The sequence below is a fragment of the Narcine bancroftii genome, chromosome 6 (assembly GCF_036971445.1).
Source record: "Narcine bancroftii isolate sNarBan1 chromosome 6, sNarBan1.hap1, whole genome shotgun sequence".
NCBI lineage: Eukaryota > Metazoa > Chordata > Chondrichthyes > Torpediniformes > Narcinidae > Narcine > Narcine bancroftii.
In genome coordinates this window covers 203620543-203637885 of record NC_091474.1, presented here as the reverse complement: position 1 = coordinate 203637885, position 17343 = coordinate 203620543, and the positions used below count along the sequence as shown (strand labels likewise).

At 41.5% G+C, this 17343-nt stretch overlaps 1 protein-coding gene across 10 annotated transcripts in view; it reads right to left on the bottom strand.

The window, feature by feature from the left end:
- Positions 1 to 17343, bottom strand: part of ahi1 (Abelson helper integration site 1) — a 343535-nt gene that overhangs the window by 280171 nt on the left and 46021 nt on the right. For all 10 annotated transcript variants that reach the window (XR_011340684.1, XM_069887253.1, XM_069887251.1 and 7 more), the window contains exon 4: positions 9456 to 9634. Coding sequence is in view for 9 of the 10 variants with exons in the window: in XM_069887253.1 (XP_069743354.1) it covers positions 9456 to 9634 (179 nt within the window). In the remaining variant the exon portion in view is untranslated. The remainder of the gene's footprint in view (positions 1 to 9455; positions 9635 to 17343) is intronic.

Sequence of the window (17343 nt, the reverse complement as noted above, 5' to 3'; positions counted from 1 at the left end):
ATAAATTTTGTGCTCAGGTGCTGTTGGGTCTGGACTTCCTGTGTCACCTTAAAAGCGTGACCTTGGAGTATTCTGGTCCCCTCCCCGCTATAATAGTTCGGAACAGAGGTTCTCTAAAATCAGAACCAACCTGCAGCCTCTCCACACTGAATATCAACCCCACTTCTCTCTTCCTGAGTCTATCCCCAGACTGAAAACCTATTGCTACCAAGAACAGGAGGTACAGCACAGCAAATTAAGACTTCATAAAGCCTGAGACACAACATCTAACAGGTCCCAGCTGGACGGACGAGTTGCCCTGGGTCCTGCTCAGCATCAGAATGGCTCTGAAAGAAGACCTACAGGTATCATCCGCCGAGTTGGTCTATGTCGCGCCGCTGTCACTAGCTGGGGAGTTTTTCAGCCAAGCACTGGTCCCACGACCTAGAGTCGAACCTTGTTGGCAGACTTGCAGGGAAGAGCTTGCCTCACTGCGCCCCCACTATTGACCCACCACAGCAGCCGCCTGTCCTGCATCCCCAAGGAGCTGGCCATGGCCGATTTAGTTCTCGTCCTGCGAGGTCCACACACCACACCCCTGCAACACCCCTACGAAGGCTCCTACAAAGTCCTGCAACACTCAGGCAAGAGTTCACCCTGGACATCGAAGGCAAGGGGGAATTGTTCACAGTCAACCAAGTCAAGGCGGCAGGGTACTTTCCATCTCTCCGTATTTTTCAGACTGTCAGTTTTTCTGTTCATGTCAGAACTACTAAGTCTGATACAAGATCTATCTTAACTGAATTTTCTTACATCTCCACAGATGCTTACTGATTTACTGGGTATTTCTAAGAGTATTCAGAAACTGCTGAGTCCTGGCTTTTAATTCCAAAGTATTTTTTTTTTCTTAGCATCATAGAATGATTATAGAACCAAAGGAAGTCATTTGTTTTTATTTTTTTAAAAACTCTCCAGTTGCCCTCGTTCTTCTATGAACTGTACAACTCCAAAAATATTGGATTTGGACAACCTAAGTCTCTAGCACAGATAATCCTTTTGTTTTCTCCACCCCCTCCATCTCTGCAATTTATTTCACAATTACCTTCATTTCTCCAGTTGCTATCGACTTATGTCCATGAAGTTGAAACTTTCCCAACGTATAAAAACTTAGAAGATCTGTTTGGAATACTATCAATATAGTAACTTGGAGACGCAAGAACTGCAGCTTATGGAATTATGAAGCAAAAAAAAAAACTGCGGAGGAACTCAGAGGTTAAGCAGCATCTGGGGAGGAGTCACGTGATGGAGTAGTGACCGGTCGGGGAACTCCAGCCCTCTCCGGAAAAGTAAGTAAAAGACAGTGAAAAAACAAAGGCACAAACACAAAAACAAAAATAAAGTGAAAGTAAAGGTGTGGAGAAAATGGCAGCGAAGAAAGAAAAGCCAAAAGCAACGGGAAGAAGAGAAGAAGAAAAGACGTCGGAAAAAGAAGGTGAAGGCCTTACCTGTACGAGGAGGCCCGCCGTGGACAGAGAAGCCTGCTCCCTAAGGTCAGTTGAAGCCCCGAACTCAGGACTACAAAAATGGCTCGCGGAGCCAAACAAAAGTGCGCAACCGCGCATGTGCGAGGAGTCGAGCATGCGCAATGCGCAAGACAAAAATAACACTGACGGGAGGGGGGAACCAGCTGAGGAGTCGATCTCCACAGCTGAAATTGACAACCACAACAAAGCAGCAAGAGGAAAACATAGAAAATAACGAGTACAAGAAAGAGAGTAAAAAGAAATCAAAGAAACAACAGATGACCAACCCAGAGGAAGAAGACCAGCATCAAGACACTTCTAGTAAAAATAAGAAGACCAAAAATACCCAACAAAATAAAACAAACAAACCAATAAGAAAACCAGAAGAGACAGAGGTAAAGGACACAGATCCTGGAGTGGACTCAGAAGAAGAGGAGGAAGAACGCAGAGAAATGGAAGATGAAGGGAAGGGCAAGTACATGGATATATTTTTTTTTAAAGAATATATGGAATCAGTAAAAGAATGGCAATCACAAGAATTCAGTGAAATAAAAAGAAGAGTAAAAAGTACAGAAGAAAAAAATGAATAGATTAGAAATGATCATGTCAGATATAGGAAAAAGAGTGGACAAGGTGGAAGAACGAGAAACAGCCATAGATGACTTAAAAAAGAAATTAGAAGAATCTGATAAAAAAGTTAAAGAGACACAAGAGCTGTTAGCTCAGAAGATAGATATAATGGAAAATTATAATAGAAGAAACAATATAAAGATAGTGGGCCTTAAGGAAGATGAAGAAGGCAAGAATATGAGAGAATTTATAAAAGAATGGATCCTCAGGGTCCTAGGAAGACCAGAATTACAGGAAGAAATGGAAATAGAAAGGGCACACAGAACATTAGCCCCTAAACCACAACCACAACAAAAACCAAGATCCATTCTAGTAAAATTCCTAAGATATACAACAAGAGAAAATATATTGGAGAAAGCAATGAGGAAAATAAGAAGACAAAAAACCACTGGAATACAAAGGTCAAAAAATGTTTTTCTATCCAGATATAAGTTTTAAACTCCTGAAGAAGAGGAAAGAGTTTAATACAGCAAAAACGATCCTATGGAAAAAAAGGATATAAATTGATGCTAAAGTATCCAGCGGTACTTAAAATAGTTATTCCAGGGCAGCAAAACAGATTATTCTTGGATCCGGAGGAAGCACGAAAATTTGCAGAACAACTACAAAACAGACAGAGAGATGAAGATATGTAACGAGAACAAAAATGACCACAAACTATATGTATGTGTATATAAAAAAAAGAGTATAGGTAAAAACTAAGAAGGGAAAGAAAGGGAAGAAAGGAAGTATGGGGGGAATTAAGAGAGTGACCTTTGTTATATATGAAGATCAAAATCTTTTCGGGGGGGCTGGGTGGGGAAGAATTACGGTCACTGCGAAATCAGTTGACGCTTGTGAGTGAATTCGCAAATCCAAATGGAGAAGAGTAACTCAGAAAGGGGAGGGGATAGTGGGGTTAAAGGAATTTTAGATAGGAGAATAATGGAATAATGGAAATATTTCATGTTTTAGAAATGTTGTCTTATAATGTGTTCAAAAAAAATAAAGCAGAAATGGATAAGAAGGAAAGGTGATGATGAGGAAACAGAAATGAAAGATAAACAAAGTATGAAATGGCTATGTTGAACTATATGACTTGAAATATTAATGGAATACATAACCAAATCAAAAGGAAGAAACAGCTAAATTTACTGAAAAAATAAAAAATTGATATAGCATTCATACAAGAAACACACTTAACTGAAGTGGAACACAAGAAATTAAAGAGAGATTGAATAGGACATGTTACAGCAGCGTCATATAATTCAAAAGCTAGAGGAGTAGCTATATTAATCAGTAAAAATGTACCAATCAAAATAGAAGAGGAAATAATAGATCCAGCAGGGAGATATGTAATGATAAAATGTCAGATATATTCGGAGTTTTGGAATTTACTCAATGTATATTCACTTCACGAAGAAGATCAAAAATTTATGCAAGATATCTTTTTGAAGATAGCAGACACGCAAGGGAACATACTAATAGGAGGGGATTTCAACCTTAATTTGAATTCAAACATGGATAAAACTGGGAAAAAAATTAACAGAAAGAACAAAGTAACCAAATTTATAATTAAATCGATGCATGAAATGCAACTTTTGGATATATGGAGGAAACAACATCCAAAGGAAAAGGAATATTCATATTATTCGGGTAGACATAAAACATAGTCAAGAATAGACCTATTCCTTTTATCAGCTCGCATGCAAGAGAGAGTTAGGAAAACGGAATATAAAGCTAGACTATTATCGGACCACTCACCCCTGTTATTGACAATAGAGTTAGAGGACATCCCACCAAGAATGTATGGATCGAGATTAAACTCCATGCTACTTAAAAGGCAGGATTTTAGAGAATTCACTGAATGACAAATTAAAATGTACTTTGAAATAAATACGGAATCAGAGAAAGGTACGTTTATACTATGGGACACAATGAAAGCGTTCATCAGAGGGCAAATAATAAGTTATGTATCTAAGATGAAGAAGGACTAAAATCAGGAAACAGAGCAGTTGAAAAAGGAAATAGCAAATATAGAAAAAGAATTAGCAATGAAGGAAGACACAACTAAAAGAAGAGAATTGGCAGATAAAAAAATAAAATATGAAACACTACAAACATATAAGGTGGAGAAGAACATAATGAAGACAAAACAGAAATATTATGAACTAGGAGAAAAAACGCACAAAATTCTAGAGTGGCAGCTTAAGACAGAACAAACTAAGAGAATGGTATTGGCATTAAGGAAAAAAGACAAGCAAATCACATATAATCCAACGGAGATGAATGAAAACTTCAGAGAATTCTACGAACAATTATATCAAACTGAAAACGAAGGGAAAGAAGACAAAATAGATGAATTTTTAACTAAAATTGAACTACCGAAATTACAAACAGAGGAAAAAAATAAATTAACAAAACCATTTGAAATAGAAGAAATACAGGAGATAATAAAAAAACTACCGAATAATAAAACACCAGGAGAGGATGGATTCCCAATAGAATTCTATAAAACATTTAAAGATTTATTAATTCCTCCCCTTCTGGAAGTAATCAACCAGATTGATAAAACACAAAGCTTACCAGATTCATGCAAAACAGCAATAATTACAGTAATACCAAAGACAGGGAAAGATCCACTCACACCAGCGTCATATAGACCAATATCTTTACTTAACACAGATTATAAGATAATAGCCAATCTATTAGCAAACAGATTAGCCGACTATGTACCAAAAATAGTAAATCTAGACCAAACTGGATTTATTAAAAAAAGACGAACAATAGACAATATCTGTAAATTTATTAACTTAATTCATGCAGTAGAAGGAAATAAAGTTCCAACAGTAGCGGTGGCTTTAGACACAGAGAAGGCCTTTGACAGAGTAGAATGGAATTATTTATTCAAAGTACTACAAAAATTCAGCTTACCAGAGAAATATATTAATTGGATTAAAGCATTATATAAGGGGCCATTGGCAAAAGTGACAGTAAATGGATATATATCAAAACAATTTAACTTAAGCAGATCAACAAGGCAGGGATGCCCACTATCTCCCCTATTGTTCGCGTTAGCCATAGGACCACTAGCAGAACTGATAAGAACAGAAAATAAAATAAAAGGGATAAAAATAAAAGACAAGGAAATAAATCAGTCTATTTGCAGATGACGTTATAGTATACTTAGCAGAACCAGAAATATCAATAAAAGAATTACATAGGAAATTGAAGGAATATGGAGAAGTGTCGGGGTACAAGATTAACGCAGATAAAAGTGAAGCAATGCCAGTGAATAATGCGGATTTCTCAAAATTTAAGAAAGAATCACCATTCAGATGGTAAACGCAAGCAATGCGATACCTAGGTATACAAATAAATAAAAACCTCGGCCATCTATATAAACTCAATTATTATCCACTAATGAAAAAATTACAAGACGACTTAGAGCAGGGGTGTCAAACTCAAATTCACAGAGGGCCAAAATTAAAAACTTGGACTAAGTCGAGGGCCGAACTAAATATTTATTGAAAATTTTCAACAACATCTGCATATTTTCTCTTCTTTCAACATATGTAATGTTAAACTTTTTCTTATTAAAATAAATGTTTAATAATAGTTTTGGATAAACTCTTTCCAGAAGCATTAATAAATGAGAAATAAAATATTTAATAAATAATATTTCTCTATAGAGGATTTGTCAAATGTTGCTAGTGTGCTGTCAAATAGTAAAATCTGAGGGCTATTGAGAATGTGGGAGAATAATATGATTCCTGAAACAATCAAATGGGTGACTGATTGTAGGCATGAACTCTAGCAAGGTTATTTGCCATGCCCTTTTTCCATTAGTACAGATATCCTTTGATTTACACACTTTTCAAGTTTTATGCCTAATGAGCTTGTATCCAGGTGCAGGACCATTTTTAACCAGGAATATATTTATCACTGTGACATGAAACTATTGGAAGATCGTTTCATCCTGAGATTAAAGTTCATAATCCTTACTCAGGCCTGTGTGTGGGAGGGTGGGGTTTGCGGGCGATCGGGTTGGACAACGACAGTGCGGGGGCATCGGCTCTCGCTGCAGGGCAGCGTCTTGGCGGATCAGCGGCCCCGTCACCGTGAGTCGCGGGTTGGCCTGCGGCAGGGAGGGGGAGTGGGCAACGGTCCTGGCGAGGTCAGGCTCCCCTGAGTTTCTGCCGGACCCCCCTTGACCTGCTGAGCTTCTCCTGGAACCCCCTTGACCTGCTGAGTTTCTGCCGGACCCCCCTTGACCTGCTGAGTTTCTCCCGGACCACCTCCCCTTGACCTTCTGCGTTTCTCCCGGACCCCTCCCCCTTGACCTGCTGAGTTTCTCCTGGACCCCCCTTGACCTGCTGAGTTTCTGCCGGACCCCCCTTGACCTGCTGAGTTTCTCCCGGACCCCCTCCCCTTGACCTTCTGAGTTTCTCCCGGACCCCTCCCCCTTGACCTGCTGAGTTTCTCTCGGACCCCCCTTGACCTGCTGAGTTTCTCCAGGATCCCCCTTTGACCTGCTGAGTTTCTCCCGGATCCCCCTTTGACCTGCTGAGTTTCTCCCGGATCCCCCTTTGACCTGCTGAGTTTCTCCCGGATCCCCCTTTGACCTGCTGAGTTTCTCCCGGATCCCCCTTTGACCTGCTGAGTTTCTCCCGGACCGCCCTTGACGTGCTGAGTTTCTCCCGGGCCTCCCTTGACCTGCTGAGTTTCTCCCGGACCCCCCTTGACCTGCTGAGTTTCTCCCGGACCCCCTTTTCTTTCCGTGCCGGTGTCCCAGGACCTTTCCAGGGCAGTCTCCGCACTCAGGACCGCGCTGGGATCCCGGTCAGAGGTGGAGGAGCAGGTGAGCACGGCTAATCCCGATCCAGCCCATGCCACTCCCAAGATTGGCGGGGGGTTCCACCCTACCTGCCCGATCAGCCTCGCTCTCCACGTGTACTCCGGGCACCCGCCGCAGGTCCAGTGGGAAGGCGCAGGGCGGCCGGCGGCCCCCATCGCCCGGCGGGGAGCCCCAATCTTCCCTCCGGCGTCCCGACTCCATCTGCAGCTCCAAGAAACGCTGTGCCACTGGGGTTCCGCGCGCTGGGAAGCGGCCTTGGCTTCCCCTGACACCGGCCAGGCCGCGCTGCAGTGGGCGGGGGGACACCACAGCGTGTTTATAAAACCACCCACCACTACTTTTCAAGGACCAGGATTTTTCTCTCTCTCTCACCTTGAGACACAGCGCTATACTGGTGCGGCAGCAGCGGGCCACCTCGAATACATTTTTGATATGATCTTGCGGGCCAAATATAATTATATCGCGGGCCAAATTTGTCCCTCGGGCCTGAGTTTGACATGTGTGACTTAGAGCATTGGAAAGACTTACCACTAACACCGATAGGAAGGATAAACTGTATTAAAATGAACATTTTCCCAAGGATATTATACCTATTTCAGACATTACCAATACGCTTAACAGAGAAATTCTTCAAGGAGTTAAAGAAAATAATAAGGAAACTTTTATGGAAAGGGGGGAAACCGAGGATAGCACTAGATAAATTAACAGAATGGTATAAACAAGGAGCCTTACAACTACCAAACTTTAAAAATTATTATAGAGCCGCACAATTAAGATACCTATCAGATTTTTATCAAACAAGGGAAAAGCCAGATTGGACTAGATTAGAACTAGATAAAATAAGGGAGAAGATACCTGAACATATATTATATAAATGGGATGAAAAATTGGTACAATGTAGGAATTCTCCAGTATTGCATCATCTGCTCAACATTTGGAAGAAGATTCATGTAGAAAGGAATAAAACAAATTACCAACTACCAAAACTAATACTGACGCAAAATCAGCTAAACCCTTTTACAATAGATAACCTTTCCTTTAGAGAATGGGAGAAAAAAGGGATCTAAAGAATAGAAAATTGTTTTTCAGGAAATAAATTATTATCCTTTGAACAAATGAAGGATAAGTATAATATAACTCATGATACAGTGTTGGCATACTACCAACTGAAATCCTACCTGAAGGACAAATTGGGAGGCAGTCTGAGGTTACCAGAGGGAAGTAATTTTGAATATGTGATTACAGACACAATGATAATCAAAAAATTTGTAACAAACATGTATATTAAACTACAAGAAAAGGAGAATGAGGAAACAAATGGTAAAACTAAATAAAAATGGGAACAAGATCTAAACATAAAGATAAAGAATGAAACATGGGAGAAGTTATGCTCCGGAACTATGAGAAATACAATAAACACGAGGTTACGTATGATGCAATATAACTGGATACACAGGCTATACATTACACCTCAAAAGTTAAATAAATTGGACCCAACAGTATCTGAGAGATGTTTTCGCTGTAAAAAGGAAATGGGAACAACAATTCATGCAATTTGGACATGTGAGAAAGTGAAAACATTTTGGGAAGATCTAAACCAGATATTAAATAAAATCACAAAAAGCAATATACCAAAAAAACCAGAGATCTTCCTCCTAAGTAACATAAAAAACAAAGAATTTGGACTTGATTTGGATGGAGCACAAAAAAGATTTGTTATGATAGCCCTAGCTGTAGCAAAAAAATGTATTATGTCAACCTGGAAATTAGAAGATAATTTGAGAATACAACAATGGTATATAGAAATGAATAAATGTATTCCATTAGAAAAAATAACCTATAATTTAAGAAATAACATTACAATATTTGAACAAATATGGGACCCATACATGAAACACAATAGAGTAAACCTACCATGGACATCTACCACCTAAAATGACAGAAGGAGAAGAGAATGAAAAGAACTGACTCAGTGGAATTTCTTGTTTATTTTTATTGAGTGACAACATTGTTTGACGGGTTTAATGTATCTTATATTCTGAACTTTAAATAAATGGGAGGGGAGGTGAGGGAGGGAGGGGGGGTGTAGAAAATGACACTGTATATATTTAAGAAGGAAAATGTATGTATCTTGATCAATATGGTTTATAGTGTGAAAAATAAAAAATTTTTTAAAAAAAGCAGCATCTGAGGAGGCAAAGGGATTTTTAGCGTTTCGGGTCAGATGCTATATTAATTATTTTTGCATGCTTGCTTGAGTGATTCTCTCTATCCTAGTTTTTAGACTTGTGAGATACTTTTCCAAAAAAATCCTATAAAGCATTGAACTAAGCAAATTTTATGTACAATTTTAAAATATTGTTTTGATACATTTTTCCATGAATAACAAAATCTTTAAATGTACAAATACTTCAAAAATTATTCTTCAATATATTAAGTTTTAAAATCCTAATACAAATTAAATTATACATGCACAACTTTTGTACCTTTGGTTTTCTTGTTCTTCTTTCTTTTTGTTCTTTGCCAACTCTCTTCCTCTCCCTGCTTCTGTTTTTCTTCATCTCTATTCACATCTAACGTCGGTAGCAATCTTCTATGAGGAATCTTTTCCCTCATATGAAAAGCTTCATCCTGACCATCTTGCAATTCTGAAATGTCCATTTCACTTAAGCAAAAGAGAACAATAAGCAATCAATATAAATTATGATTATTAAAATAAACTCTTTGCCTGGACCATGTAAACACACTTCTAAAAATTAGCCCATTCTATGTTAGCATAATTATTGCAAACAAATCATTGTTAAATGACAAATAAAAGAGCATTTTATTTGAAATTCCCACATTATGAAACTAAAAAGGCTATTGAATGTTACAGCAAATGTATGCCTTCTGAAATTATAATCTGCATTTAATTCTGGATATATATACAAATGAAATAAAAAACAGGAAATCTGCACTGTTTCTTTTTAAAAAAAATTCTACCACTGGTGCAAGGGCAGGATTTATTCTCCAACCATAATTGCCCCCAAAAGTTAGCATATAGGCATTCCACTGAAGATTCAATCACATCAATAGGTCTGAAGTGAGGACACAAAGCAAGTAAATGAACACAGGTTTTATTAACTTTCCTCCTGCTTCAGACTCAGCTTGTTATTGCAGCCGTGTAATTATTAACATTTAAACATTTTCAGCAATCATTGAGAGTTCAAATTCTTTTTTTTCTGGACCAACAGTCCAGATCTATGGATTACTGGCTCAATAGTATACATAAAATAGTAATAGGTCTGTCTCCATGCACACCTTCCAGATTAAACCTTGTTACTGGCTCAATTCTTAATTTCAATAGCTAAGAGATACAGTAAAATCCCCGTTAGACAGAATTCAAGCAATCGACAACCTCAAGCAACCAGCAAAAAAAAAATCAAGGAAATTTTTTTTAATGGAAATAAATAAGAATAAATACAAATTTAAATTAACATGAACCTTTGGTGAAGATGGGAGAAAATATTTAGCCTTGGTGTACTTTGCTCATAGCAACTGTTTAAATGAAGTTGTGTTTGAATAAAAAAGCCCATGATAAAGAGCTAATTGATGCCGCTCACTAATGACTGTCTGCTTAGTAAGTCTAACTCCCTGCTTAGCAAGAGTCTTTATCTTTAGTAGTATTTAATTAAGTATATATTAGTAAGGCCTTGACTATAAACTTGGGGGAGGAGTTAATTATCTATAATGTCATTGTTCATCTTTTGCATGGCTCCACGGAGATCCAGCAATGGCTAAATGTTTTCAAAGAATGTGACTGAAAATAAAGTAAAATCTTTAAGATTTATATATTCATGCAAGTACAGTTTGTTTAGTGCAAGTACAGTATTGTAATTTTGTCATTTACACCATTTAGTCTTGCATTTATTAATTATGCATTGTAAGAATGAGTCTCAAGAAAGAAGAAAATGTGTTTATCCGGCATCTACCAATCCCCATAGGAGCCAGATACTGTGGAATTTACTGTACTTCTTTTTTTGAATATTTTATTTCTAATTTTTCAAACTCAGTGTCAACGATCCATAATAATCCAGAATAATTTTTAAAAATCACGTTTTCCAATTATATACAAGCTTCACTGTCACGTTCAATTCCCCCACCTCGTTCCTCTCTACCATATCACAAGTTATACATCCAAAGACAGAATTAAATCGACAATTACCATAAAAAGAAAAACAACAACAACAATAAATTTGCCCTCATTCCTTATTCCTGTAGCATTTTACAGTATTTCTTTAACTTCCTGAACAATTACGGGCACAAAAGGACCAAAAAGTCAAACAAAAGTTACACAAAAAAATTCTTACGAGAAAGTAAAAACAAACTCAAGAGTTAAATTGGAAATTGTAGGATTCGTCGGGATCCCACCACCAGCCTCCAGGTCTTTAAATTTTGTGACTCAACCTGATTAAGATGAATTGCCACCATCCCTCGCGCCCCCCAGGAGAGGGTAGGGGAGAATAGAGTGAGAAAGAACAAGGAACTGCACTATATCCTTGCACCTAGATAGCGCGAAGGTGTTGTAGTGGGCTGAGCAACCACACAGTTAATTAATTGGGCCAAATCGCCATCTCACTCAGTGGGTACAAGATGGTATAGGCCCCCCTTCCCTTCTCAAGAGAAGCCCACATTGGGGACGCACGTTGCCTGGGAGATGTCGCCACTTCCTGGTTGCAGGAATGGGACAGGCAGTGACTCCACAACGCGCACCCCAGACAGGAAGTGGGCCAGCCCCTAAAAGCAGTGCAAGAGATTCAAATAAAGTCAGTTATTGGTTCACCCTCATTGTATGAAAGTACTTCATTTCAGTACCACTGCCATTAGCAGTTGCTATAGTAGTGACCCCAAAGGTTCCAACGTCTTTAGAACCCATCTCGAATTTAGGATACTAAGACTGCTATAGTTGCAACAGCTGCGACCAACGATGTGGGTGTGCATTTGGCGCTCTTCTGGGCCAACCATCCCAGCAGCGGGTTACAATTGACGAACCACAGTTCCAGGTCAGAGGCATTGACTTGGAGGACACCAAGTTCTGGTACATCATCAATGCCCTGGATGCTGCTACTGCAGCCGAAGTAAACTCCTTCGTGGAAAACCCTCCAATGGGGTATAAATACCAACAACTCCAGTGTTTCCTTCTCGATTACCTGGAAGTCAGCTGGCACGAGAACACCGTCCGCATCCTGAATATGCAAGGCCTGAGTGATAGAAACCCTTCCGAGCTCATGCACAAAATGGTGACTTTAGGGAATGGGCACATAAACTATTTCCTATTCGAAGCCCTGTTCCTCTCCAAACTACCGGTGCACGGTTCCTTGGTAATATCAGACATGGACTTCCGTGCCCACACCTGGTAGCCAAGGAAGCAGACAGACTTTTCCACACCCCGCAGCAGAGCTCTATGTACAACCGATCTACGTTGTCGGCGCCTGCAACTCAGCCCCGTACCAGGGGTTCCTCCTCCGTCAGTTCCACCAGCAGTAGCCGCGGCCCAACCACTACGCAATGAGCACTCAAACAGAGTGATTTCTATTTCTACCATAGCAGATGGGACCACAATGCCTGGTGATGCATTCCTCCATGCTTGTACCCCAGTGCCAAGTCAAGCAGACACGGGAAACGAGCAGGCTGTCCGCCAATAGTGGCCTTGGCAGTTGCCAAACATAAAGGTCTGCTCTACCCAAGGGTCCAGTGGACAAGGAGGGATTACTTAGTCAACACAGGTGCAGAGATAAATCATCCTGCTGACGTACTTTGAGCTCAAGGGCCTTCCCCTAAAGACACCCAACAGCTCCTCCATTCCAAGCTTCAGCACCTGTCTGGTCACAATTCATGCCACGGGAACTGTTTTCTGTTGGAAGAGTACTATTATGTCCGTTGGGCAAGTTCTACTCTAAGCCAATTTCCTCCGGGCACATGAACTCCTGGTAGACATGAACAGATGCTGCTTGGTCAATGCTACCACATTCCAATCATAACCCCTCATGCTACGGCAACATTCCTTTTTGCCATTGGGTATCCAAGCTCTAGACTGCAACAAGTATGCCATCACTGTTAGTGCCTAATTTCCATGATGCTAAACCAGCACATGGCATGGAATACCACATTGAATCGAAACCACCGAACCACCAGTGTACGCATGGGCACAGAACTCCCACAGGACAAAGTCCACAAGCCAAGACTGAGTTTGCTGCCATGGAGGATTTGGGTATTGTCCACCAATCAAATAGCCCATGGGCATCCCCGCTGCACATGGTCCAGAAGAACTCCAGTGGTGGGCGCCCATGTGGCGACTACAGATGATTCAATCACATTACATTTCCAGATAGATACCCCATCCCACACGTCCAAGACTTTGCTACAGAGCTCCAGGTTTGCCAAATTTTCTCGAAGGTGGATCACGTCAAGGGGTACCATCAGATTCTGGTGCATCCTAACGACATCCCGAAAACGGCCATTATTGTGCTTTTCGGCCTTTGAATTTCTCTGGAATTCCTTTGGATTAAAGAACGCAGCCAGACGTTTCAGCGTCTCATGGATGTAGCCGGCAGGGACCTCAATTTCATCTTCTATCTGGATGACATCGTCATTGCCAGCACCTGACTTGGTTTTTGATAGGTTGCAGGAGTTCAGACTCACGGTGAACCCGGCTAAGTGTCAATTCAGCCTGGAACCAATTCACTTCCTTGGACACTGTATCACCCGTGAGAGTGCCACGTCGCTGGCAAATAAGGTAGAAGCCATCCAGCAATTCCCCAGGTCGAGCACCGTCAAAGGCCTACAGGAATTCCTAGAGAAAGTGAACTTTTATCATTATTTCCTCCTGGGAGCAGCCACCCTCATGCAACCCCAATTCAACATCAGTAGTCACACAAAATTGTGAAAGCGTTCCAGGCAACTAAAGTGGCACTAGCGGAGGCCACATCTGTGGCTCATCCTGATTCTTCCTCACCCTGGCCCTTACAACAGATGCATCGGACAGAGCGGTCAGCACAGCGACACCCCCCCCCCCCCCCGGCCTACTTCAGCAAACATCTCCTGACACCAGAACTCAAATACCGCATGTTTGACCATGAGCTGTGGGCCCGACATCTGGCAATACAACATTTCTGGTACATGTTAGAAGGAAGGGTTTTCGTCACCTATATTGACTCATGCACTCAGCAAGATCTCAGACCCATAGTCAGCAAGGCAACAACGACACCCCTCCTAAATTTCTGAATATACTATGGACATGTGCCACGTTGCAGGCAAGTCCAATGTTGTGGCTGACACTCTGTCCAGACTAGCCATCTCTGCTATCTCAGGAGGACTCTATGTTGCTCAACTGGCCATCCAGGCCTACCGGACTGCCATCACCAATCTGAAGGTTAGCGATTTCTGTCCTTCACTGGGGAGCCCGACTTTACTGTGTGACATAGCCACAGGCTTCCCCAGACCCTCCTACCCAAAACCTGGCAACACCAAGTATTCATGGCCTGTCATATCCTTCAATAAGGTCCATGGTCCATCTGCTGTCGACAAGTTCATGTGGCATGGCCTCAACTGCAGTGTAACCCGGTGAGCTAAGACTCGCTTGGACTGCCAGACACACCAAGGACCTTCTCCAGAATTTCGCCCTGGCGCAACGCCGGTTTGACCACGTGCACGTGGACATCATTGGCCCGCTCCCTGTGAGCCAAGGTATACAGGATTTATTCACAATACTTGACAGCTTTACCCGTTGGCTGGAAGCGATAGCCCTGCCCACATGTGACACAGAGACTTGCATCAGAGCTTTCTTGTCTACTTGGGCCATACACCTTGGCGTCCTGACCCACATCACCTCAGACCAAGGGGCCCAGTTTAGGTCCTCGCTCTGGTCAAACCAAGCCAAGTTCTGCCTCACCCAGTTACACCACACTACAGCCTACTATCCTCGGGCAAACTGATTTATCAAATGTTTTCACTGCCATCTGAAAGCAGCCCTAAAAGCTCATCTACAAGGCCCGAATTGGATGGACAAACTCCCATGGGTGCTGTTGGGAATTCACATGGCTCCAAAAGAAGGCCTGCCAGCGTCATCCGCTTAGATAATGTAGGGCTCCCCACTTACCATCCTAAGGGACATTCACTTTAACCCTCCCGGCCCACAACCTAGTGCCTTAGACATCCTCCAACGCTTGATGGAACAAATGGTAAGCCGAAACCTCCGTCACCTTCCCGGCATAGCTCTCCACCCTACCATATCCCTACGGATTTACAGTCCACCAACTTCGCTTTTATTCACAGAGGACAGCAAGGAACAGCCCTTCAATGCCCTAAGAAGGCCCATTCAAGGTGTTACAGCACGACGGTGTTGTTTTTAATCTGGATATTGGCGGGCAGCAGGACACATTTACCACTGACCGCCTCAAGGCAGAGCATTTGGACTCAGCCCTGTCTGTCCTGGCTCTCCACGCTGCCCACCTAAAGACAGTACTGTGATATACTCAAAGGGTGTCAGCAAGTCTTGGGGGGTGGTGTAGTATAGCAGGCTGAGTGACTGCGTGGTTAGTTGGGCCAAATTGTCGCCACAATCAGTTGTTACAAGATGGAGTGGGGTCCCCCTTCCCTTCTCAAGGGAAGCCCATGTTTGGTGACATATATTGCCTGGGAGATGTTACCTCTTCCCGGATGCACGTCGCTGGGCAGGCAGCGACTCCGCAACATGCTGACATCACTCCCATAGACCAGCGCACCCCAGACAGTAAGTGGGTTGCCCCTAAAATCAGCGCAAGAAATTCATATAAAGTCAGTTACAGGTTCGCCCTCGTGTTGTATGCACGTACTTCATTTCAGTAGCGCTGCCGTTAGCAGCTGCTACAGTGTCATATTTCCTCCTCAAGTTATAGGTAATTTTCTCCAGGGGAGCACAGCTCTGCTTTTCCGCATTCTAGCACACAATGACTTGATGAGAGTCCGACTTCCAAGTAACTGCTATCCATTTCCTGGTCACGGCCAAATGATTCAATGCAAATTGGATTTGAAATTTGGATAGCTTCATCATAAGACTTATTATGCCCATGATGTTTCCCAAAAGGAACAACTCTGGATCCTATGGAAATTCTTTATCTATGATACTTTTTCTAGGACTTGGCTTAGTTCTACTCAAAAGGGCCTCACCTTGGAGCATGACCAGATTGAGTGCACTAAGGTTCCTGTCTCTATGCTGCACCTAAAACATTGATCTGAAATTTCTGACTTAGCCTTGCTTAATTTCTGCAGCAAATAGTACAACTGGTGGAGAAAATTATACTGCACCAGCCTGTATCGAGTATTAATAACTGAGGTCATGCTATCATGAAAAAAGTCTGAACAGAACTGTTCATCAATCGTTACACCCAAGTCTGACTCCCACCTTTGCCTAGATTTATGATGACCTGGCTTCAGGCTTTCTGCTTGGAGCAAGAAATACAATACCGAAATAAACTTGCATGTGTTCCCCATTCACATCAGGGCTTCCATGTCACTGCACACCAGTCGGACCACAGCTGGACCTAATTTGTCCCTTTAAAAAAAGAACTTAACTGAAGATAGCAAAAATATGTCCCATTTGACAAATCATATTTATTTTTAAATTATTCAAATTACATAAGCTGCCCCCACTCAACCATCCGCGATTCACCTGATCCCTTTCTGGCATATTTTACTGTACTTGTTTTCGATATGTTGGAAAAACTGGAATCAGGTACCTAATGCTATGTACACCATGGCAAGCACACCACAGCTCCAGTGAAATACCAGTTAACTCAGGTTTCTTTCAATGCAAATGAACATGAGTGGAGGTTTCCACATGAATAACTAGTTTCAAAGGAAATAGAACATTACAACACAGTAGAGAGCCTTCAGCACACAATGTTGTGCTGACCTACATACACCTACTCAACAATATAAACTTTTCCTACCTCACATCCATTTTTATTGCGTTCATGGGCCTGTCTCAGTGTCCTTAAAATGTTCCTATTGTACCAACCTCTACTACCAGCCCTGGCAATGCATTCAAGGCACTCATGACTGGGGGGGAATAACCTTGAAGTGTCCCCAGAACTTTCTTCCCCTTACCTAAACAGATATCTCTGGTATTTGTGACTGTCACCACAGGAAAGATATGCTGGCTGTCCACTCTATCTCATGCCTCTAATAATCTCATAGACCTCTATTTAGTTACCTCTCATCCTTCACTCCAATTTTAACAATGGCTCATAAGTCACATTCTCCAATCCAGTCAACATCCTGGGAAATCTCCCCTGTGTTCTCTCCAAAGTTTCCACGTCCTTTCTGTAATGAGGTGACCAAAACTAAACACAATAT